The sequence below is a fragment of the Armigeres subalbatus genome, chromosome 3 (genome assembly GCF_024139115.2).
Source record: "Armigeres subalbatus isolate Guangzhou_Male chromosome 3, GZ_Asu_2, whole genome shotgun sequence".
In the NCBI taxonomy this organism is placed as follows: Eukaryota; Metazoa; Arthropoda; class Insecta; order Diptera; family Culicidae; genus Armigeres; species Armigeres subalbatus.
In genome coordinates, this window is record NC_085141.1 from 77,354,394 (window position 1) to 77,380,140 (window position 25,747).

The 25,747-nt window shown below is 39.9% G+C and overlaps 3 protein-coding genes across 6 annotated transcripts in view; 1 reads left to right on the forward strand and 2 right to left on the reverse strand.

Moving 5' to 3' along the window:
• Nucleotides 1-25,747, reverse strand: part of LOC134224359 (ATP-binding cassette sub-family G member 1) — a 204,972-nt gene that overhangs the window by 64,246 nt on the left and 114,979 nt on the right. For all 4 annotated transcript variants that reach the window (XM_062703687.1, XM_062703689.1, XM_062703688.1 and 1 more), the window contains one exon: nt 4,258-4,898. In XM_062703687.1, coding sequence (XP_062559671.1) covers nt 4,258-4,667 — 410 coding nt within the window. In that variant the 5' untranslated portion in view covers nt 4,668-4,898. The remainder of the gene's footprint in view (nt 1-4,257; nt 4,899-25,747) is intronic.
• LOC134221748 (putative nuclease HARBI1) lies at nt 10,641-15,355 on the forward strand. Its single transcript, XM_062700934.1, has 4 exons — nt 10,641-10,675; nt 10,980-11,146; nt 13,500-13,770; nt 14,927-15,355. Exons 1-4 carry the CDS (start codon nt 10,652-10,654, stop codon nt 15,353-15,355), a joined length of 891 nt encoding a protein of 296 aa, XP_062556918.1. The 5' UTR covers nt 10,641-10,651.
• LOC134224360 (uncharacterized) lies at nt 15,927-24,173 on the reverse strand. Its single transcript, XM_062703693.1, has 5 exons — nt 21,804-24,173; nt 20,043-20,315; nt 19,801-19,981; nt 19,326-19,419; nt 15,927-16,266 (listed from the first exon to the last, which is right to left on the reverse strand). Exons 2-5 carry the CDS (start codon nt 20,311-20,313, stop codon nt 16,012-16,014), a joined length of 801 nt encoding a protein of 266 aa, XP_062559677.1. The 5' UTR covers nt 20,314-20,315; nt 21,804-24,173; the 3' UTR covers nt 15,927-16,011.

Here is a 25,747-nt window from a genome sequence, read left to right on the forward strand (position 1 = left end):
GCTGCAAAGTTTATGCATCGTTGGCCGTTGTCGTTCGAAACGGTATGCAGACTATCCGGTCCGATGACCGGTCTATACATTTCCTCCCTTCCTCCCTAAGCGTTCATGTCACCGATGCCGATTTTGACCTCCCGCAGTGGGCTTCCATCGTGTGTCTGCTCCAGCTGTGCGTAGAACGCTTTCTTCTCGTCCACGGGTCTCCCTACGTGTGGGCAGTGCACGTTGATGATGCTATAGTTAGGGAAATGGCTTATTCTCAGCTTGGTCATCCTTGCGTTGATTGGCTGCCGCCCATTCACGCGTCGGCGCCTCTTGCCCAGCACTATGGAGCCGGTTCAAAGCTTTTTGGTGGTACCACAGCTTTGATAGAAGGTAGTCGCTCGATGTCCGCTTTTCCACACTTTCTGTCCTGTCCAGCAAATCCCTTGCGGCGCCACGACGTCAAAGTTTCGAGGATATAATTCATCGTAGATCATCCTGTCACAACCTGCGAAACTTAGCCACTTACAGTTACATGTTCCAAGCTTCCAATCGTGATCCTTTATTCGCCGTCTAGGTCTTTGCCGATTATATCGAGTCGTTTTATCTCTTATATTGCTCGTTATTATTGGTTTTACAGGCGGGCCTGCGCAAACCTTTTGTTTCGTCGGAGGGCCGGAAACCCTGACAACAAAAAACGCAAAACACGCATTTTTTTAATTTCACACATGTATTAAATGAACTGATTCCAAAATTAGATGATTTTAGCTTGTAAATTTAATTTTTGGTGGCTTGTTAATTACTATGTCTGAAACTTGAATATGCATATGTACAACATGTGATAGATTTAGTTCGGAAAAGGTATTGGAGGGTAACCGCCCCTTCGGTGGGGTTTGATCCCACGACCCCAGTTCGCATGACAGGTGCTTTCCCTACTAAGCTACGAAGGACCTCCGTGGTCCACCGCAGCTTAGCGGGTACTGATGAAACCAAATTCCCAGCACCAGGTACCAGCCGATCTCTCGCAATACATTTTCAGAACTAACTCTCTCAAATGTATTTTTGTACACATCATGTCAACCAAGTAGGATGAGTATTTAATATTGCCGGCTCCTACACACTTGCTTCATCAGCAACGGCGCTCAATGAAGTAGGGTTGTGTGAGGTTGTGCCAGTTTGGTCGTCAGATCCCAACACGACCACACAAGCGAAGAGAGATCGCCACTCGAGATCAGTACATTCAAAGTTAATTGCCTATATGCCGGGTATTAAGCCACCCGGAGTGGAAATTAATTACTATGTCTGAAACTTGATTATGCATATGTACAACATGTGATAGATTTAGTTCGGAAAAGGTATTGAGGGTAACCGCCCCTTCGGTGGGGTTTGATCCCACGACCCCAGTTCGCATGACAGGTAAGCTTTCCCTACTAAGCTACGAAGGACCACCGTCGTCCACTGCAGCTTAGCGGGTACTGATGAAACCAAATTCCCAGCACCAGGTACCAGCCGATCTCTCGCAATACATTTTCAGAACTAACTCTCTCAAATGTATTTTTGTACACATCATGTCAACCAAGTAGGATGAGTATTTAATATTGTCCGGCTCCTACACACTTGCTTCATCAGCAACGGCGCTCAATGAAGTAGGGTTGTGTGAGGTTGTGCCAGTTTGGTCGTCAGATCCCAACACGACCACACAAGCGAAGAGAGATCGCCGAGATCAGTACATTCAAAGTTAATTGCCTATATGCCGGGTATTAAGCCACCCGGAGTGGAAATTAATTACTATGTCTGAAACTTGATTATGCATATGTACAACATGTGATAGATTTAGTTCGGAAAAGGTATTGAGGGTAACCGCCCTTCGGTGGGGTTTGATCCCACGACCCCAGTTCGCATGACAGGTGCTTTCCCTACTAAGCTACGAAGGACCTCCGTCGTCCACTGCAGCTTAGCGGGTACTGATGAAACCAAATTCCCAGCACCAGGTACCAGCCGATCTCTCGCAATACATTTTCAGAACTAACTCTCTCAAATGTATTTTTGTACACATCATGTCAACCAAGTAGGATGAGTATTTAATATTGTCCGGCTCCTACACACTTGCTTCATCAGCAACGGCGCTCAATGAAGTAGGGTTGTGTGAGGTTGTGCCAGTTTGGTCGTCAGATCCCAACACGACCACACAAGCGAAGAGAGATCGCCACTCGAGATCAGTACATTCAAAGTTAATTGCCTATATGCCGGGTATTAAGCCACCCGGAGTGGAAATTAATTACTATGTCTGAAACTTGATTATGCATATGTACAACATGTGATAGATTTAGTTCGGAAAAGGTATTGGAGGGTAACCGCCCCTTCGGTGGGGTTTGATCCCACGACCCCAGTTCGCATGACAGGTGCTTTCCCTACTAAGCTACGAAGGACCTCCGTCGTCCACCGCAGCTTAGCGGGTACTGATGAAACCAAATTCCCAGCACCAGGTACCAGCCGATCTCTCGCAATACGACGGAGGTCCTTCGTAGCTTAGTAGGGAAAGCACCTGTCATGCGAACTGGGGTCGTGGGATCAAACCCCACCGAAGGGGCGGTTACCCTCCAATACCTTTTCCGAACTAAATCTATCACATGTTGTACATATGCATAATCAAGTTTCAGACATAGTAATTAATTTCCACTCCGGGTGGCTTAATACCCGGCATATAGGCAATTAACTTTGAATGTACTGGCTTGTTAAGTTAATGCTCTCCACCAAACCCTCGTCAGTCGCCGGATGCGCAGCCCATGCGGTAGCGTATTGGGGAACGCGTCTTACCGTCACGGTTGTCTGATGACGACTGACTACTTGTTATTCTCGGAGGCATTCTCGGAGGTCTGTTTTGCGTCCCACCTAACACCAGGACTTGGGCTTGTGCGCTTTGAGCGGCACACGGTCGCTTTGGTGGGGCCTACTTGCGGATACATGCAGCTTTTTATAGAGGTTTAACAGGGCCCATTGTCAAACCCCACCACATCCTAGGCAAGCCCCACAACTCGCAGATGGCCTGGGGAGGGATCGTCAAGCCCTTGGTCCCTGCTGTCGTGGTCTTTGTGGAGTGTAAATAATGGAGAAGGTTTTCGGTGAATACAAGTGAAATCTATTATTATTATTTTATTTTATATTGAAGAACATCACAGTCCTAACATTTTTATGAGAGTACAATGCTGTTGTAATTGGCAAAGTGGTGTTTTACATTCGCTGAAGAGGATCGATAACATCTCTACGAGATCTCACGAAAATTGAATTTCGTGTTTGGTATCAAGAGTTGGTGATGTTCCAAATTCCAAATTCACACTATTTTAAAATTTATAACATAAAATCGAGAATGTCTTGTTTTTTTAAGCCTAATTTTCGCTCGATTTTGGACCAACATCAGGGAAATTCCTCAGGGTGGTTCACAAATACAGCACTTTTTATGTTTTGTTTCAGATTTTTCAAGAAAAAAAACCTTAAGAATTCCAACGAAAAATTCTACCGAATCTTTACAGGAAACTTTTTATAACTTCCAGAAAAATCTTCCGTTTTTTTACGGGAAATACTTAAACAGTGTTAACAGTGAATTGTTCGGAATTCTTCCACGTTAAATTCTTCGGAATTTCGTAGGAAAATTTTTCGGGATTTCCATAAAAAAAAGACTACAGGGAAACTGGAAGTTCTTTGGAATATCCACTTGTAATGTATCTGGATTTTTTAGAAGATCGAACGAATCTAATGTCATCTTGCTATTTCAATCTACTGCGCAATATTGTACATGCTGCATTTTACCATAATGCTGCTCATGTCGTTAAACTTTACATTGTATGCGTTGAATACTGCGCTCTGTCGGGCCAGCGCAACTTCCTTATTTATTGTACATGACCCTTTGCGCGACAGCAGCTGGGAGTTGTACGGACTTGAATAGTTGATCGGTGCCATCGCTAACAAATGGCATTTGATCCGATTCGATGATGAAGCGGAAGCAATGGTCAATTAAATTCAATTTAATGAAACCAAACTTTCTTTGTGACTGACGGGAAGGAACATGACGATATAACGTTTTGTTTGATTTGATATAAAAGTCTACTGTTCTTTTTTTCAACTCTACATGATTCGATCAAATCATTCAATAACGAAAACTAGCGAAAATAGAATTATTCATCTAGCAAACATGATTATGATGTCAGTGTTATGTACAAATCTTAATAGCTATGAGATTTGGCATAATGAAAATGATCTATTGCATTCCAGCGTACTCACCCTATAATTCCATTCTTGAGATTATCGACCAGTGTTGGCGGTGACTTGCAGCGCACATTCTGCGTATAGGAATTGTACGCCACCGCCGTCAGATCCGCACTGTTGGACAAATTGAACAGATTGGTGAAGCCACCGCTGGGACCGATTCCGGAGCACGCGTTCCCACTCGAGGTTACCGTCGTGGGGAGATTCTGCGGCAGGGCCGAACCGGTGCCACCGCCCGAAATTGCCGACGAAATCATTGGCACCGAAGCGGCGAGCGAAGCGTTGATGTCCACCACCGACAGTGCGGTCGGTCCGTGGTGACCCGCGACCGTTGGCACTGCAGCCGTGCCTGTCGGTGCGCACGATAGCGAAATCTGTATGGCACTGTCACTTCGCGTTATCTGGCCACTCAATCCGGTGGCCATCGGTAACGGAGACGGTTTCGGTGCGTTTGTTCTTGAACAAATGGAACCAGTTGGCGGTCGACCGGGGACCTAAGTGGAAGGGCTGCGTTCAGTACATTTTCCTCTGTGACGGGGGAGGGCAGGTGGCTGCAGCATCGACGACGGCAGAACGTATGAAAACCGATTCCGGGTCGGTATATAAATGTAGTTTTAACTGCTGCTTAATTCTACCGGCTTGGTTGATGAGAAAAACTGAAACAAGAGTAGATAAAAATATTTGCTGATGACAAGCGGTAAATTGGTGATAATTGCACGATAGCGAAGCGATGCTCTTGTTTCGGTGCCCGTATCTACACGAATATCAAAGCTACGTTTATTTTAATTGTTAAGCCTAGTACGCAGTTCTCAAGGAAAAAGGTCAAGGAAAATTTGATCAAATTACCAAAGTAATTTTGACAATTGATAAAAGTAGTAGATAGAGTAGGCGAAAAAAATATGTTTTGTGTTGTCACCGCTGTCACCAAGCAGGTAGGTAATTGTTAATAATAGCTGCAACTTTTTTCTAAAAAACATCTCTTGTAGCATCTCTTGGATCAAAATCATTACAAGGACTTCTGAAGGAACACTGCTCCTAAAAAGTCAACGGATGTATCCTCCTCGCTCGTATCAACGTAGGGTGCAGCTAAAGATGCTTTTCGCTGAATGATGTGGAAGGTACGGAAGGTAGTATAGTACTTGCCTCCATGGATCCTGGATTAACATATGGATACTGGAAAAGTAACAAGCTGGATCGATTGGGCTCATAACTACCCTCAGCGCCTGTTGTATTCTTGTGTGCTTTGTGTTCGACGCCAGGATGTGGAGAATGCCAAGTTTTCGTTCTGCTTCCGATGCAATTCAACCACGCGTTCAGTAGACCTATTCTTGTCCAGTTGAAGCCATATCCCCGACCCATGCGAGAACTTCCTTGGAATAAAAAAGCCAGCTTCGTAAATGGAAACTTCCGAGAGAGTGGACATGACTGACCTCGAGCGGCCAGCTTTACTGGTTAACGCTTTGCCGAGCTTGCTGTTTGCTGCATCCCGTTCTGCCCAGCTGGCAACGATTGATTCTTTCGTTCTTTTAATGATAGAATATAATCTGAAGACTTAGAGACAGTTGGTTTTATATCCGAGACCACTTTCTTCGCAATATTTTGAGGTATAAAACATTGATTTTATTGTTAGTCACGTTTTTCTGAAAACGTTTTTCAGGTCGGCGGAAATGAATTTATATGAAATCAAGAAGCAGTAACCCTACTTTTTCAAGAAAAGAATTAGACCTTTGCGCCTATTGAAATTTTATCAGCTGCGGAGTGTTGATGAATCTTTTTCAGCCAGCGGAGGTGGCGTGGGGAGTTAATGTCTTAGAAATTCTCCGGAAGCAACTCCAGAAGACCAACTAATAATCCATAGGGAAGTTCCTCCAGGATTTCGTTCAGAAATTCCTTCATGAATTCGTCCGGAAGTTCCTTCAGAAATTCTCCCCGAAGATCTTTTAGGAATCCCTCCAGAAGTTCCTTCAAGAATGCATCCAGGAAGTCCATTGGTGAATTCACCGGAAATTACACAGGAAATTCCTTAAAGAATTTATTCAAAAAATCCTCCAGCTATTTGTGCACGATTTTTTACATATTTTTTTTTTATTTTCCAGGAACTGCATTATAGAATCTTTTGGGAACTCCTTCGGAAATTCGGATATGGTTTTCTACGTGAGTCTATGGAGAAATTTTGGGAGATTTAGCTTGAAAAATCTCAAAAGACTTTTAGCTAAAAATTATGGGATAAATTCTGGAGCAGCTTACCTGGGAATTTTTCGAACAATTTCCTACGGCGTTTGGGGGAGGATTCTTGGAAAAAAAAACCGAAGGAATTTCTTTAAAAAAAATCCTGAAGCAATTTCCGTTTGAATTCCTGGAAGGTGGGTTGAGAATTTTTTTGAGAAATTCATGAAGCAACTCTTGAAGGAACTTTCTGAGCGATTCCCATTGGAGCTCCCTGAAGAATTCCTGGCTGATCTTTTGGAGGAGTTTTTGAAGGAACTTTCCAAGAAACTCTTGAACGGAACTTTCCGAGGAGTTTAGAAGAAATTCCGGAGGATTTCCTAGAAGAACTTCTAGATGAATTCCTGCAAGAACGTTTGGAGGAATTCTTGAAAGAACTTTCCGAGAAATTCCTGGAAGTTGGCTAGTGGGTTTCGACTGTGAAATTTGTAATTTTAATTTTTGGATTGGTTTTCATCGATAAGCCCAAATCAAAACGTTGGTGATGAATTAAAATTGAACACGCAATTATCCTGGAAATTCTTCCGAAAAAATTCTTGGTTGATTTCGAGAAATTCCTAGAGGAAATTTTAAAAGGGTTCTTGGAAAATCTTCCGAAAGAGTTCTAGGAGTAACTTCTGGAGCAATTCCTAGAGCAACATTATGAAGGTTAACTTTCGACACAATAAATGGTATACTTCTCAAAGCATCCTTAAGGTCTGAGGGAAGCTCTCTCGCGGTAGAGCGCTATTTTCGTACTAAAATGTCTATAACTCGGAATTGGGAACGAATTTCGCTTATCCCAACTGACAATCTCTTTAAAATTTATCAAGGAATGTTCCTACAAAATTTCATGGACCTACTATTTCCCAAATTTGAATGAATGTCTCAATACTGAGCTATTGTAATAACTGAAATTTTCGCTTCTCAGTACCTCTCTCCGATGATTTGAGGCACAAAGGAACCGAATTTCGCAAAACCCAACTGACAAAAGTTTTGAATTTTTCCAACGATCATTTTGATGTAATAAAAAGTATATGTCACCGCAATAAATTTTGCAGGAAGCTCTTTTTCTTTTTCTTCAACCAAGTTTTTTAAATTCCATACAAAAGTTACCATTTCGGGAGAGCAGCCGACAGCACATTTTCTTGTGGCGCACGGCAGGAAAGGAGCGATGAGAGCGGTAGAAAGTTCGTCAACTTTGTATCTAGCGTGACACTAGAAAAAAGCGTATTCCTATTTGGGAACACGAGGATACCAAATATATAAATTGAAATCAAATATTGGAATTTGATGAGATAAATAATCGAAAATAAAAAAAACAAATAAGCAAAATAAAAGAGACAAATAAAGCAACTAAGACAAACAGCACAAATAAGATAATCAAGACAAATTCCTACGGAAGTCCCTCCAGGTATTCCTCCAGAAGTTCCTCCGGAAGTACCTCCGGGAATTCCTCTGGAAGTTCCTCCGTAAATTCCTCCAGGAAATCCTCCAGAAGCTCCTCTAGGAAATCCTCCAGAAGTTCCTCCAGGAATTTCTTCTGAAGTTCCTTCAGGAATTACTCCGGAAGTTGCTCCAGTAATTCCTCCGGAAGTTCCTTCAGTAAATCCTCCTGGAATTCCTCCGGAAGTTTCTATAAAAATTCCTCCTGAAGTTCCTCCAGGAGTTCCTTCGGAAGTTCCTCCAGGAATTACTCCAAAAGTTACTCCAGTAATTCCTCCGAAGTTCCTCCTGAATTCCTCCGGAAGTTCCTCCAGTAATTCCTCCGGAAGTTCCTTCTGAATTTCTTCGAAGTTCCTCCAGAAATTCTTTCGAAGTTTCTCCAGGAATTCCTTCAAAAGTTCTTCCAAGAATTTCTTCGAAAGTTTCTCCAGGAATTTCTCCCAAATTTATCCAGGAATTCTTTCGAAGATCCTCCAGAAATTCTTTCGGAAGTTACTGCAGAAATTCCTTTGAAGTTTATCCAGAAATTCCTTTGAAGTTTCTCCAGGAATTCCTTCGAAGTTTCTCCAGAAATTCCTTCGAAAGTTTCTCCAGGAATTCCTTCGAAAGTTTCTCCAGCAATTCCTTCGAAGTTTCTCCAGGAATTCTTCCGAAGTACTCTAGGAATTCCTCCGGAATTTCCTCTAGAAATCCTCTCCAGAAATTCCTTCGGATGTTCCTTCAGGAATTCCTTCGAAGATCCTTCAGGAATTCCTTCGAGTTCCTCTAGGAAATCCTTCGGAAGTTCCTCCAGGAATTTCTTCGGAAGTTCCGCCAGGAATTCCTTCGAAAAATCCGACAAGAGTTCCTTCGGAAGTTCCTCCAGGAATTTCTTCGGAAGTTGTTCCAGGATTTTTTTCGGAAGTTCCTTCAGAAATTCCTTCGGAAGTTCCTCCAGGAATTCCTTCGAAAATTCCTCCAGGAATTCCTTCGGAAGTTCCTCAAGGAATTACCCGGAAGATTTTCCAGGACTTCATTCGGAAGTTCATCCAGGAATTTCTTCGGAAGTTCTTCCAGGAGTTACTTCGGTAGTTCCTTCAGGGGTTCCTATGGAATTCCTCCGGAAGTGCCTTCGAGTTCCTCCGAAGTTCATTCGGAAATTCTTCCGGAAGTTCCTTTGTGAATTCCTCCGGAAGTTTCTTCGAAATTCTTCCGGAAGTTCCTTCGAAATTCTTCCGAAGTTCCTCCGAATTCCTCCGAAGTTCCTTCGGGAATTCCTCCGAAGTTCCTTCGAATTCCTCCGGAAGTTCCTTCGAATTCCTCCGAAGTTCCTTCGAATTCCTCCGAAGTTCCTTCAAACTCTTCCGAATTCCTCCGGAAGTTCCTTCGGGAATTCCTCCGGAAGTTCCTTCGGGAATTCTTCCGGGAATTCCTCCGGAAGTTCCTTCGGGAATTCTTCCGGAAGTTCCTTCGGGAATTCCTCCGGAAGTTCCTTCGGGAATCCTGAAGGAACTTCCGGAGGAATTCCCGAAGGAACTTCCGGAGGAATTCCCGAAGGAACTTCCGGAGGAATTCCCGAAGGAACTTCCGGAGGAATTCCCGAAGGAACTTCCGGAGGAATTCCCGAAGGAACTTCCGGAGGAATAATCAAAGAAACTTCCGTAGGAAATCCCGAAGGAACTTCCGGAGGAATTCTGAAGGAACTTCCGGAGGAATTCTGAAGGAACTTCCGGAGGAATTCCCGAAGGAACTTCCGGAGGAATTCCCGGAGGAATTCCCGAATGAACTTCCGGAGGAATTCCCGAAGGAACTAACATAAATATAATAATATATAAATATATAAATAACATTAAATTTTTTTACGTGCAGGAATGCCTTCGGAAGTTCCTCTAGGAATTGCTGCGGAATTTCCTCCAGGAATTCCTCCGGAAGTTCCTCCAAGAATTTCTTCGGAAGTTCCTCCAGGAACTCCTCCGGAAGCTCCTCCAGGAATTCCTGCCGAAGTTCCTCCAGGAATTCCTCCGGAAAATTCTCCAGGAGTTGTTGAGGGAAGTTCCTCCAGAAATTGCTTAGGAAGTTCCTCCAGGAATTCCTTCGGAAGTTCCTCCAAAAATTCCTTCGGAAATTTCTCCAGGAATTCCTTAGGAAGTTCCTCCAGGAATTGCTGCGGAATTTCCTCCAAGAATTCCTCCGGAAGTTCCTCCTAGAATTCCTCCGGAAGTTCCTCCAGGAATTCATCCGAAAGTTTTTATAGGAAATCCTCCGGAAATTCTAGGAATTCCCGGAGGAGCTTCTGGGGGAACTTCCGGAGTTCCCGGCGGAATTCCTGGAGGAACTTCTGGAGGAATTCCTGGAGAAACTTCCGGAGGAATTGCTGGAGGAACTTCCGGAGGAATTCCTGGAGAACTTCCGGAGGAATTCCTGGAGGAGCTTCCGGAGGCGACAGCGTCATTCTGGCGGGCTGAATTGGGCAATTTTCTCTCTCAGAGAGTCCTATAGTATACCACTACCGAAGTAATTTTGACAACACGTAATAAAAAAAGTAGGCGATCTGTACTGTTCATTCCCTTCTTCACGGCAATTTTTCAACATGTCATCCAGAAGGTAAGGAAGCAATAATTTCATGAAATTATTATAATACATATTATATATTGTTTTAGTTTCATGATGAACGTGACAATTGCTGCCTCAACAATTGTACTTCTAAAAAAGCTGCAGCAAGTGAAGCGGCGAAGGCGGGATGCGAACTTCGGGTACATCCGTTTTCATTGAAAGGAACATGAAAGGTAGATTTGCGACAGACGTAAGTGCATTTTAATTTATTATAATTCAAAGAACGTTTATATCATTATCAAACATGGTCTGGAAAAGGTAGTAAGTGATTTAATAGAACTAGGGCCCTCCTTAGCCGTGCGGTAAGACGCGCGGCTACAAAGCAAGACCATGCTGAGGGTGGCAAACACAATGTCCTCCAACCGAAAACACCCTTGACCCGACCATGAAAACTAGCTATCTGCAACTTACTTGTTTTGAGTATGGCTGGCGTACGACATTCTTGATGAAGTTTTAATAGATTTTTCTTCCTGTGAATTGCCATTTTTTTGCAGTTTGAAGACATGGCCAGAGGAGAGAAATTTTTCGTAGAAAATTTCCACATGTCAAAAAAAAATTTTGAACATCTTTTTAGTTTAATCGAAAAAGATCTTGTTCCGAAGCGCAACACACGTCCCAAGGATGCAATAACTGCAAAGTTGAAGTTAGCCTTAGTAATAGAGTAAGTATTAATTGGAAAATTACATTGAAGTCTTTGGTCCTTTAAGTTTGAACAGTTTAAACTTTTGAAAGTTATCTTACTTTTTATCTGTTGTATAAGCTCAATATGCACCCTGGTCTTTTGAAGGTTCCGCATTTTGTTATTTCTCAGCCGTATACAGACTACGAGGTATATCGCGTGATAGTGTGGAGCCCGTAGACCACTAAATTACCTATATTTTCCTAGTGCATTCAGACGCATAACAGATTAATAAGTTATCGGCTTGGGTATTGAGCAGACTTGACATATTATCATATGACAATACGATAGATACACACTGGGGGAAGTGGAAAAGGAAAAATCAATAGTGCATGTTTGAATTAGTGTAAAACCAATTTAAATGATCTAAATGCATTTGATTAAATGCTGGGCTATCAAAAACAGTCAATTTTCCACCAACTGTGCGGTAATTCATACCATTTCGGTCGCTTGAAATTCATGGAAATAGATTTGAAAATTAGGAGTTATTTTTCCATTTATCCCAGTGGGATGGGGTAAGTGCCCATGTTACCTTGACCTTCAATTGTGATGAGTAGCTTCTTCTTCTTCTTCTTCTTCTTATTGGCATTACATCCCCACACTGGAACAGAGCCGCCTCGCAGCTTAGTGTTCATTAAGCACTTCCACAGTTATTAACTACGAGGTTTCTAAGCCAAGTTACCATTTTTGCATTCGTATATCATGAGGCTAACACGATGATACTTTTATGCCCAGAGAAGTCGAGACAATTTCCAATCCGAAAATTGCCTAGACCGGCACCGGGAATCGAACCCAGCCACCCTCAGCATGGTCTTGCTTTGTAGCCGCGCGTCTTACCACACGGCTAAGGAGGGAGTAGCTAAATATAACTAAAATCAAAATGATAATAGCTCCGAGTATCTTTTGTTGAATAATTTAATTGGCTTAACGGAATTGATCCCCAAGGAATCCTTATAATAGCTAGTGGAGGGTGGTTTTGCCTTCTCGAACACAATGTAGGCAAAATCTATATGTTCGCACCAAAGATGAACTTTTTATAGGAAAAATGGAACTTACAGGGTTATAAAATAATCAACTTAGTTTATCGAATTGAGATGATGTCTGTGTGTGCGTATTTGTATGTACATATGTCTGTGCGCAAAACACGTACAAAATTATCACCTATTTTAAGGCACTTATCCACAATAATTTTTTTCGCCAAAAAAAATTGCATTCGACGGCGAAACTTGTTATGAATATAAATGAATGTGAATTATGGTATACATTTACCTATCAGTGCTATTTTTATCTTTGTAATACATTTTTTTTTTCATATGTAAAACATGTGAAAGGCATTAATATCGATAAGTGGATTAATTAGGCTTTTTCTTATGTACATTAGGCCAATCGCCACTGAAATCACAATGATAACAAAGAAGGAACATATTAAGATTCACAGCTATCGAAATAAACCCTGGAGGGAAGAAAAAAAATGCGTGATTAGAACATTATCCACTTTCCCCGCAGTGTTTGATTCCTGGGGTAAGTGTAAAATCTTTGAATTATTTGCTTTCATGGTACAAACCACCACCAATTGAATGAGATTAGTTTAATTGTATTATAATGGTCACCTGTGATATATTTTCACTTGAAAAAGGGACAATTGGTGCAAATAAGAATTGATTTAATGAATGCAAAAATCAACTTTTCTCGGAACTTAAAATCATAGTTCAAGCGTTAACCGTGTTAGTGTATGTATTATACAAATTTCACATAGTATTAGTGTGAGCATCAAAGTATATTCTTGCACAATGTTATGATGTGGATACTTTACCACTACCATGTAAAACTCAAATTTTTCGACTCGATTTTTCCACTTACCCTCTTTTTTCACTTCCCCCAGTGTACCTTACCACTTGAATTTCCTTTGATTTTTTGTGAACTTTTTCGTAGGATTGAGTCAATAGTTTCATTGAGGCTAAAGGTTCTAATCGACTAAATCCTACTCGTGTAAAAAAAAAGAACTAGGTGTAGCTAATTTTGATACGGAATGTCATTCATATTCATAGTTAAAAAATAAATGCGTGAACATTAAAAGGTACTCTACATCACATAATATAAATACCCTAATACGTCTATGTTTTTAAATTATTTATATTAGAAATGTTGATAGATTGAAAGATAACTGTTAATACTCGCATATCAGTCACTTTTGAACTTTCGTCACATTTGAGTTATTTGAAGTAGGATATCTTACGATTTTCGTTTTCCTAGTGCTTCAAAATCTTGTTTATATTCTTTTTTATATATGGGTTAGTAACACAAATTACTACAATTATCTTATGTTCTTTTATAGATATTTGGCTTCAGGTGATTTGCAGAGGCATCTTGCATCATGTTACAGAGTAAGCAAACAACACATGGGAGCTATAGTAGATAGTGTATGTAACGCTATTTGTCATGCCCTATGCCCAACAATGAAAGAACTAAATGCGGAAAATTTTCTTAACGTGGCGAATGGCTTCAACAAACGATGGAATTTTCCAAATTGCATTGGAGCCATCGATGGTAAACACGTAGCGATAAAAGCTCCAGCCAACGCTGGCAGTGTTTTCTATAACTATAAGGTAAATTTATGTTAAATATGTTAAGTTTATGTTTTAAATCTGAATTTCAGGCGTATAAAAGACAAATTCATGCGTTCACAAAAACATTGTAACTAAATTTTCAAATGGCCATATCTCAGTGGTTTTTCAACCAACTTTCTCAGTTTTTAAACCAATCTCTTGGCCATCTCTTCTAATTCTTGAACATTACAAAATATTGTGTTCAAAGATGTTGAACTTTTTGCTATAACTGTTTGAGTAAAGCAACGCATTTTGAAAAAGGCATTGTTTGAAATATATTCACATTTTAATCCTGAAATGGTATCTATCCATCTAATGATGATAGAAATATTGAAACAACATATGAATGCATTACCTGTACATGGGAACACATTTTGAGCATCCCTATTATGGCTACGATGATAATTGGATGCTTGGTGGAACCATCTCATACTACATGGTGTATGAAGCTACAAAAAATAATTATGTTGCCTTCAGTGAACTTGTTAAACTAAATGTAAACAACACAGGAAACATGTGTGATAATAAGCTATGATGTTCTAGGATTTCCGAAATGTCCTGGACGACTCCCATGATGTAATAAACCACCGTATCATCTCTAGTACTTTTCTTTTAATTGCATCTCAAATCTGATATTGTTCGAACTAAATCATTCTCATGTGAATGGATTTGAGACGCACATGATAGACAAATACTTAGAAAGCATAATTGGGCTGATGCCGTGGCTGAGGACATCATGTAAGACGTGGTTGATTCGGTAGGACATTTCGGAAAAAAATATTTATTTAAAATTTATTCATCGTACAATGTTCTGGGAAATTGTTCTTTAACATACCAACAGCCCTTTTTGCAATTCTGAGTTTAATCGAGCAATCAAAATCAAAATCCTTTGCTTTACTCCCACAGCTATAGCGAAAAATTGAGCACCCCTAGACACAATGTCTTATAATATTCAGAAATAAGAAGAGCGAGATTGGTGAAAAACTAAAAAAAATCGGTTGAAAACCACTGAGATATTGCCATTTAAAAATTTTGTAACAATGATTTTCTGAACGAATGTATCTGCTTAAGTTTTTTTAGCAAATGAATCCTAGTGTGAATATCACTTATTTCTGTAAATATACGTTAATTATTAAATGTTATTTTTTTGTTCCAGGGGTTTCATTCGTTGGTTTTGTTGGCTGTATGCGATGCAACATATAGGTTTACCTACGTCGATGTTGGAGCATACGGAAGTGAAGGAGACTGTAATATATTCAGGAATTCGCAATTTGGGAGAAATGTCCTAAATGATCGATTCCCCTTCCCGGCCAATGCAATGTTAAATGGAGTATCATTGCCGTTCTTTTTTGTAGCGGATGATGCATTTCCGCTTTGCAAAAGAATTATGAAACCTTTCAACAATAAGAACATGCCTACCGAGGAGGTGATTTACAATTATCGTCTTAGTCGAGCAAGGCGGTGCATAGAAAACGCGTTCGGACTGCTTTGCACGAAATGGGCATGCCTGAAGAAGACTTTATATTGTGGCCCTGATAGAGCTCAGAAGATTATGGCAGCATGTTGCATGCTGCATAACTTTTGATTGAGGAAAAATCGGTTGTGTACTGCCCACCTGGTTATATGGACAAGCTCGATGACATGGGAAACATAGTAGAAGGAGAGTGGCGAAATCGAGTTAATGAGAATTCGCTGTTCCACTCTTCAGTTCCAGCGAGTGTCGGCAGAGCTCCAGATTACGCGAAATATGTGAGAAACAACTTGAAAGAATACGTCAATTCTGAATTCGGTTCTTTACCGTGGCAACAAAGAGCAGCGTACATTTAATTTTTACGAACCTATGTTGTAGACTAAGTACTCCCTTGTATACCATATCAAATATATGATTATATCGCTTAATAATAATAAAAAATAATATAAATTGTGCAACAAATTTTGATCACAGACATCAAACTAAGGAAATTTTTGCCACATACCATTTTATTTTACCGATCAATTATTGATGGATGGGCATACAGAATAAAGCTGTTATCTATAGGAAACTACCTCGAACGGTTGACTCCAAACGAATCAACCCAGCAATCTACCATGTATCAATTTCGTAGGAATCATTGGCTTTAGCAAAAAACGCGACCACAATCAATGCTCGTATCAAGGCTTGTTTATGTATGCTTTATTATTTTCGAATTTATTTATATTTTCAACACTACATTTATGTTTATACAAAAAGAAAACTACAAACTATTCGCTACGGTAGAGCCTTATCTTGTTATATAACAACGTCGTTATTTCAAATAGGGAATCTTCGATTACGTGCGGCGGTAGCTGCTGTAGCATCCTATCTATATTTGCTAGTGCAGTCTTGTGCACAATGGGGTGCTCTTCTCTGTCCGTTTGCGGTGTGGATTTCTGATGCTGAATCAGTTCAGCAATATTATCAGCCAATATAGAAACCGTTTCATCTTCTCGTGGCTTGCGCTGGGATGGATGAGTTTGCTGAAATGTACGTTAGTTAACATTTTATAATTTACCATTTTTTTAAATTTCTTGAATACATCAGTGAACACAAAAAAAGTCAAAAAGCAAGACCATGCTGAAGAAAACAAATGAAGCTCCGCAGAATTTCCCGAGAAAATACAGAAGAATGATCCAAAGAATTTTCTGAATAAATTTCGCAGAATCTCTCAGTATGTGCTCTCGGGGAATGTCAAAGAATTTTAAGAAGATTTTCCAATAAGAAATTTCAAAGAGTTTCTGAAGAATTTCTGAAGTATTTCCTGTTAATATATTATAGTGCTTCCCTTGAAAATTCCTAAGAATTGGGGTTGGGGTTGATAATTTGAAATGGGGAAGGGTCGTTTGGCCGAAACCCATTTGGCCGAAAACCATTTGGCCGATTGCCAATAGGCCGAACACACCATTAGGCCGAAACACATCTGGCCGAAAGTCATTTGGCCGAACGGGTCATTCGGCTGAATAGGTTATTTGGCCGAAAACGCCATTTGGCCGAATATGTTATTCTGCCAAACAGATCATTTGACTTAACAGGTAATTTGACCATGTCATTTGGCCGACCAGGACATTTGGACGAATAAGTCTTTTAAAAAGTGATAAGTGAGGTGTGAAAAGTGAGACGTCCCACTTCTCATTCCTAATTTCTCACTTCTCACTGTGAAAAGTGAATTAGTGCGAAGTGAGAAGAGACGTCACTTCTCACTTCTCACTTTTTACAGTGAGCAGTGAGAAATGAGAAGTAAGTAGTAAAACGTCTCACTTCTCATTCCTCATGTCTCACTTCTCACTGTTAAAAGTGAGAAGCGCGAGGTGAGAAGTCAGACGTCACTTCGCACTACTCACTTTTTACAGGGAGAAGTGAGAAATTAGGAGTGAGACGTCTCACTTTTCACACCTCATTTCTCACTTTCCAAATCACCTATTCGGCCAAATGTCGATTTCGGCCGAATAACATATGCAAATGACTCTTTCGGCCTAATGGTCTGTTCGGCCTAGTGGACTTCGGTCAAATGCCATTCGGCCGAACGGTATTCGGCCAAACGGCCCTTCCCCGTTTTTGTTCAGATCGATGTGTGGCCACTGCCCCCAGAGCAACTTATTCATATCTCACCAGGAGCTTCCGAAGTGGCCGAATAATAATAGGGAATCTTTTAGGTCATTGTGTTTTACATATTATAAATCTGTCGATGAATTTATTGCCTTTCTCGTATACAAAGTATACGTAAAGGCTATAGGATCACTCCAAAACCGAACTTTTGATAGAAGGCTTGGAGACCCATAGTGTTATATACCAATCGACTCAGCTCGACGAATTGAGGTGATGTCTGTATGTGTGTATGTATGTTCAAAAATGTGAGACACACTTTTTGGAACTTAGCATTATCCGATTTGCTCGAAACAAGTTACAATCGACGCGGATTGCGGTCTAGTTGTTTCCTATTAAAAATTAGTTTGATCAGCCATTGCGTTCTAGAGTTATTTAAAAAAACATTGTTTTTTGCCTTTTGAAAAATCAAAACGAAAAAAAAAATTTTTTTTCACGGAATCCTCTGCACTGCACTTAAATGACCACAATTACCCATAAAATGAAGGAAAAAGTAAAATACATCCCCCTGAGGGCCCCCCTTGGCCGTGCGGTAAGATACGCGGCTACAAAGCAAGACCATGCTGAGGGTGGCTGAGTTCGATTCCCGGTGCCGGTCTAGACAATTTTCGGATTGGAATTTGTCTCGACTTTCCTGGGCATAAAAGTGTCATCGTGTTAGCCTCATGATATACGAATGCAGAAATAGTAACCTAGCTTGGAAACCTCGCAGTTAATAACTGTTGAAGTGCTTAATGAACACTAAGCTGCGAGGCGGCAATGTCCCAGTAGGGGATGTAATGCCAACGAAGAAGAATAAGCTGCCTGAAGTGCAATTTTGACCTCTCTTATATGTTTTCCTCATTTTTCGAGAAAGGCACCACCAACGCTAGGTGGATTAATCTGTTTTTTTTTTTATTAACATTACATTGATGAGGAAAGGATTTTTTAGAACACAAAAAAAATATCTATTATCACAACGGAATCCGGAATATCTCTGGAACCATATTACGGATCGTTTGCAGATTCCGGGAACAAAAACTATATGAATGTCTGGATTCAACGGTGGATAATTGATCAATTTAGAGCAGTTGAAGGAAAAAAGGTACCGGTGAAGGTGTGTACAGTAAAAGTTAAAAATAAAGAGACGCCATGTTAAAATTGGAACAGCGCGTTGTTTCAATCAAGCACGACTTCTTCATTCAGGAACTCTAGTCTAGTCTAGCCTCACTTATCGTATACTATAGTGATCATTTAGCAATTCGATTTAAGATGAACTATGGTCCGAGGGCGAGGGATCCCTGTCAGGCCCATGTGTGGAAGATCAATTACTTCGACAGCGAAGTTTTCACCGCGGCTATGGGGCTGGTAGCCAACACTGACTAAGCGGGAATGCGCTGGTAGCTGTTCTATCACGCGCGTACGATGCCATCATGCCGAGAAATAGCAGACGCCCGGTAGGATATTGATGGTGTGCCGAGATTGCAGTTCTTCGATCAGCATGCCTTAATGCTAGACGAAGGATGCAATGTTCCCGCTTCGAGGAGGCAAAAGCGGACCGCCGTGAAATGTTTCGAGCTGCGAAATTGACCCTCAACAAGGCCATTAAGAGCAGCAATGGAGCGTGTTTCGACAACCTGTGCGAGGGTGCCAACGCGAAACCGTGGGGTGACGCCTACAATATTGTGATGGCCATGACCAGAGAGAACTCTTCACACCCAACCGATCCCCGTATAGGTTGGCGAGGATTATCGAGGTACTCTTCCCGTCCTGTCCCACGTCACTAGCCTAATCCACCGTACGACGTTTTGGGTGCGGCCGAAATGGTAGCTCCGGTGACTAACGATGAGTTACTCGCGATAGCTATTTCCCTAGTAACGAACAAAGCTCCAGGGCCTGATAGAGTTCCGAACAAGACTAACCAAGTTGCATCAATTTGTATTTTAGTTTTACTTACATAAAAATAATTAGATTGAGAATTTCCGTTAGCATCACCAGTAATTCTTTCCAACGCTATTTGTGAAGAACCATTCTGCGCCGTCGTGAATGTCCTGAAAAGTTTTTAAGAAATGTATTTTTCTTTGTGTGATGTCTACTGTCGCGTCAAATACGTGACACACAAGACGGCCTTCATACTTTGAGATCGAGATAATCACACATATTCTTGTTTATGTTTTGAACAAAAGTTGATGCGCATTTCGTTTACGCCAGGAAAATCAAATGGAAAATAAATTGAGCGAATCAGATTCGTTCGAAAGTTCGACCATAAACAGCAATACGAGTGAATTACTTGTAACCTTGTAAAGTTACAATGAAGTACATAGTGGAATTCAATACATGATAATAAGCAACAACGCTTAAATCTGGACAAAGTAAAATAAAATTGAACTGAATTTCACGAACACCAAATACACTCTGCACTTATAACTTACTTTCTCTTCCTCGAAATATCTGGTAGAAATGCCAGATCCTCAGCAAATTCCCAATCCAAATCTTCTGTAGAAGGACCTGGCAAGGGTTCTCCACCATCACTACCAGACCGCTTCAGCATCATGCGTTTCCTATAGCGGTGGCTTTCCCGTATGGCAATCCATGCCGTCTTGCATTGATCAGCTTTAACGGAAATTTTATGTAGAACACATTTATTTTATAATTTTAATGAAAAAAAACCTACGTGTTCTGCACAATTCACCAGCGATTTGCTTCCAAGCCATTCTAATTGCTCCATTGTTATGATGATCGGGATCCTGCAAACTCCAAATTGCCGGATGACTTTTGACTTTTGAAATCAGTAGCTTTTTCTCATCGTTTGAGAAAAATTCCATCCGTCTTTTTTTCTTAGACGCCGGCTTCGGTGGTTGATTTTGAGAGGGACAACTTTGTGTAAGGTCAACCAATTCTTCACTTTCTAACAATTCTATATCGTAATCAATAAAATCATCCATTTCTAGAAGGGTAAGATAACTATAGTTCTTTATACTGAGATTGGTTCTTAAGATTAAGTTTTGATTTTATGTTAGATCATTATTGATAGTGACAATATGATACCAGAAGGTTTCAGATAGTACTTAGAGCTATGGTACCTATCATAATGGAAAATTATAGGCTAGCATTCGAGGAAATTTTTCACCTTCGCAAAAAGTGGAAACACGGTATCCAAACTTTTGTGGAGTTTACTGCAAATTACACGAAAGCAAGACCATGCTGAGGGTGGCTGGGTTCGAAACCCGGTGCCGGTATAGGCAATTTTCGGTTTGGAAATTGTCTCGACTTCTCTGGGCATAAAAGTATCATCGTGTTATACGAATGCAAAAATGAAAACCTGGCTTAGAAACCTCGCGGTTAATAACTGTGGAAGTGCTGAACGAACACTAAGCAGCAAGGCGGCAGCCGGGGTAATGCCAATATGAAGAAGAAGTACACGAAAGCTATGTCCTTTATTTGTCTGAAAACAATGGCTCTTGAAACTCCGAAGGTGAATCAGGTATGCCAGAGATATAAGCGCCATATAAGGTTGGATACTTGGCTAAATGCGAGAAAGGCAGTATCACTATTCGAAGAATTAATTTGGTTTTATATTTTCATTTTACAGATCTGATGATTTGTTTCTTTTTGCCCAACGAAGGTTTGATAAGAAAAGAAAAGTTGGTAAATTGGAAAATTCGATAAAAATAAATGCAATTAAAAAAAATACATCTTTAAATATACAAATCAATTTTTGAAACTGAGGAAGAAAAAAAAGTTGAGAGATTACCGAGAAAATGCTGGAAAATTAAAAAATGAAGTAAAACGGCTTTTTCCTCAATAAAAACTTCATTTCTGGCATACGAATAATATCCGACCAGAACTACTTACATCATACAAAACACAACGTAGTAGTGAATTTGGAGGTGAATTTAGAAATCCGATCTATTATTGTGTGAATCACTTATAAGGCATTTGTATGCAATAGCCTTGGACGGAACAAAGTCCGTCGGGTCAGCTAGTATTGCCATATATATTATAAAGCGGGATCGCGAGTTCTTTGATCAGTAGATGTAGGTCTTCGCCAATAAAAACAGTTGAGAATTGTAATGCCTCTGGCTTTGACAATTAAATTTGAAACAGATACGAAAGCATTATCAATACCATAATTGGTATCCAGAATTACATCATCAAAAATACTATCAAAATTACTACTAAAATCAGCTTTCAACAAATTTTCTTGCTGCAGTTAAGTGGGTAGTATGAAGGAGAATTTTCAAAAATTACTCCAAAATCAACTCAACTCATGGTTATCATTTGATGGATCCAGATGTAATGGTGCTGGACTTGAATTGCACAGCTAAACAATATACTATTAAAAAAAATAAACATGACTAGCAACGTACATTGGCAAGGTCGGTGGCTGACCAAATATTTATCCGACTGAAGACTTTTCAAATATAGTACCTACCTCCAAATAAAAGAACCACTTTCCGGTATGGAAACAGAAACCACGACCGACGATAATATTGTATTGCACTGAGTTTTGTGCTTCGCACTACACGCTGCACGAAATAAACGATTGCAATGGGGCTAGCGTGATGTGGAATCTGCAGTGGCACTCGGTGAGGACTGGCTTCACTGTCGACTGATATTGCTTGGTCGGCGCTGGACTTGGCTCACTGATCCTCTACAATATAAAAAGTTTGAATATCAACGGACATCGGGTAAATCATTGGCTAGCCAAACTTCTTCCAACTGAAATATAGGCCAACTGAAAACTTTGCGAATTTACCTACCTGTAAACGGAAGTGCAGAGCGCAGGATTCACTTAGGAAATCAGAAAAAATTGAACGCGAATGATTTTTTTAAAATAGTTAGAAATAATCTTAATAAAACGTCACTATTACTTGAGTAATAATGTATCGATTAGTTATTTCTGAACGGAAACTGTCAGTCAGCATTTTCTGCAATGAAATACGCCTGCTTGACCAAATTGTTCGTTTTCCTTGTCAGCTCCGTACTGCCCAAGGAATATCAGTACAGGAATCATTACTTGAGCTCTACTTGCCCTATCTATTTGCACAGTACTTTAGAAGTCCATACCACCCAAATGTGAACGGAAAAAATGCATCATCAGATCACAGTATGAGATTTAAAAAAAACAGGTGGTGCCTTTCTCACGCATTATAAAAATAGGAAAATCACACAAGAGAGGTCAAATTAGCTCTTCTGAGGGATAGATTTTACTATTTCCATCAATTTATATTTATAACGGTCATTTAAATGCATTGCAGCAGCTTCTAAGAAATATCGATTTTGAAAATTTGATTTACCTAGGGATTCTTGACAAAAAACAATGGCGAGTTTAGTACTCTACATTTAATTCCACTAATTATTTGAGTGGATAATAATTAGTGGAATTAAATGGAGAGTACTGAACTCGTCTTAGACGGTTGAATACATTCCACTTAAAAGAGCTTAAATCTCGGGTACTTATTCAAAAGGACGTATGTGATTTTGTAAACAAAGATTCAAACGTCGATTTGTCCAATCTGATGGCACTCCCACGCAAACCAACACCTCCAACAGATAGCCGAAGCCTCCTCCTATCTGTCTATGGTGACGGTTTGCGTGGAAGGGCTATCAGATCGGACAAATCGACGTTTAAATATGTACCCGAGAAATATTTTTTTTTCCGAAAAAACAATGATTTTTTAACCCAACCGTTACCAATCTCCCTTTTGGAAATGAAAATAAAAATCATTTTGGCTGCAACTTTTTTGTCTTTTAACATTTTTTTCGCAACTTTCACCAAAAAAATGCAAAATTTAGTCAAATTTCCGGGACTTTATAGATTTCCAGGTTTGACCACTTGGTTCCAGAGGTAATCCGGATTCAAAATGGGTGTTAGCTTTTGGCCGTTTTCTAGAACGCACACTTCGGGAATGTTTATATTAGATATGTATAGTCGACTCTCTACATCTCGATGTTCTATATCTCGATGTCTCTCCCTATTTCGATAGTTTCCTCGGTCCCTTCAATCTACATACATTTGGGCTTTCTACTTCTCGATAATCTCTCTATCTCGATAAATATATCTCTATCTCGATGTGTTCTGGTCATAAGAGGAAAAAAAAAAAAAAAATAATACCAAAAACTAATATGCACAATACTTAAGCCATAACAAACTCAGTTATTAAATTGAATTTCAATACCAAATGCATAACCAATTATTATTGGTTTGGTGTTGAAATACCTAAACATGGTATGCCTCAAGTATTCTGCATATAAGTTTTTGGTATCTATGGTATTGTACCTCTTGGGCAAGACTAAATCATACCAATTTCTGTTATCGAGGTCGTTGCTCCTGCTCGAGTAGATATTCATATTTCTAGGCTACTAGACTAGACCATCTTTGGAGAATATCAAACACATCAAAAACAAGAGATGACATTTGTTTTGTTGTCGTTTTTCATAGCAACCAGTTTATTCTCGATCTAGTACCCATTTCAAATTTCCTTCCATTCCTCAGTCTCTCCTTATCACAATGATCACTTCAATACAATATCGAGATGTAGAGAGGCGACTGTATTTTGATTGGAAACGACGCATAAACTATGCCAAATTTGATCAGAAATTTTATCAGTCCAAAATATGTCCTGTATTCCGGACGTTCTGACGGAAACTATTACTAGGTCACTTTACAGAAATAGGCGAATACCATCATGTAAGGGTATGCGATAACACACATTTCCATAACGAAACGAGACGAAACGAAACGAAATTTAAAACATATTTATTGATTCGAAACGAAACAAAACGAAATATAGATTTATTTTCGAGACTTCGAAACGATACGAAATCAAGGTCCGTTCAATTCGAAATTTTTCGAAACGAAACGAAATTTATTTATTTTTCCACGGAAACAAAAAATTAAACCTTCTTATTGGAGGTTTAATTTTTTGTTTCGGCGGATTTGAACGGACCTTGATTTCGTATCGTTTCGAAGTCTCTATATTTCGTTTTGTTTCCTTCTTATTGGAGGTTTGGTGGGGCCCTCCTTAGCCGTGCGGTAAGACGCGCGGCTACAAAGCAAGACCATGCTGAGGGTGGCTGGGTTCGATTCCTGGTGCCGGTCGAGGCAGTTTTCGGATTGGAAATTGTATCGACTTCCCAGGGCATAAAAGTATCATCGTGTTAGCCTCATGATATACGAATGCAAAAATGGTAACTTGGCTTAGAAACCTCGCAGTTAATAACTGTGGAAGTGCTTAATGAACACTAAGCTGCGAGGCGGCTCTGTCCCAGTGTGGGGATGTAATGCCAATAAGAAGAAGAAGATTGGAGGTTTGGAGACCCATATAGTCTTATATACAATCAGCTCGACGAACCAAGTATGTGTTTGTGCATATGAGGCATGCAGAAAATGTTGTCAAGCTGTCATCTTTAACCGACTTAAATTGAGTGCAAGAAACAGCTGCTATGGACAGTAAAGGGTGTACGGAATCAAATTGCATCATTTGAACTACTCGCCAAAAATTAGTCTATCAACCGATTGTCATGAAATTTTCAGAAACTGAAATACAATATGTAAGCTTTCACTACGTAAAACTGTTTCACTGTGATTCTTAAATACATCCAAATGCTGAAGCTTTTTTCATAAATGAACTCATAAGATTTTGTACATGTCCTTAACTAACATTTTTCATCCTGCAATCTACCACAACAACAAAAATTAACTAATTTTATTGTCTCAGTCGATTATTTAACTTAATTGAAGTCAACTGTCCCAAAGAAACCATATTTTTTGACGCCTCTAACTATTACAAAAATCTAAAACAAAAATCAAAAAAACGCTGCAATGTGAACCGGCCAGAACAATGAGATTGATGCTCTCCCAAAATCTGACAAACATCAGCCCAAAATTAGATTTCATCGCTTTTCTTATTTTTTTGATTTTGTTTTTTTTACTAAAGAAGCGACAAAACAAAAAGTTTTTTGGAAAGTTTACCTGTATTAGTCGGAAATGTTGACGTTGAAGTTATAAACCAATACGAAATGTTGACGCGAAAGGCCTAATCAACATTTTATGTTCCGCAATGATCAATTTTGGAGGCTTCCAAAGCTCGTGTTTTCACTCCTGACCAGTATCTTTCGATCGGCCGCAATTCTGGTGATTTTAAGGGGCAAAGGCACAAAATTTGATTACTAACATCTTTTTATAAGATGGTGAATATGGGGGTGGATGCACAAGATTTATTTGCACACGTCCTGTTCCTTCGGCTGTATTTTCTAAACTACTGGATATTTTGTCATGAAACTCACGCAGTGTGAAAAACACATGCTGAAGCCGTCTTCCACAGCCCAGGAGGCGTAATGTTATCGACTTTTGAAAGTGATGCAATTTGATTC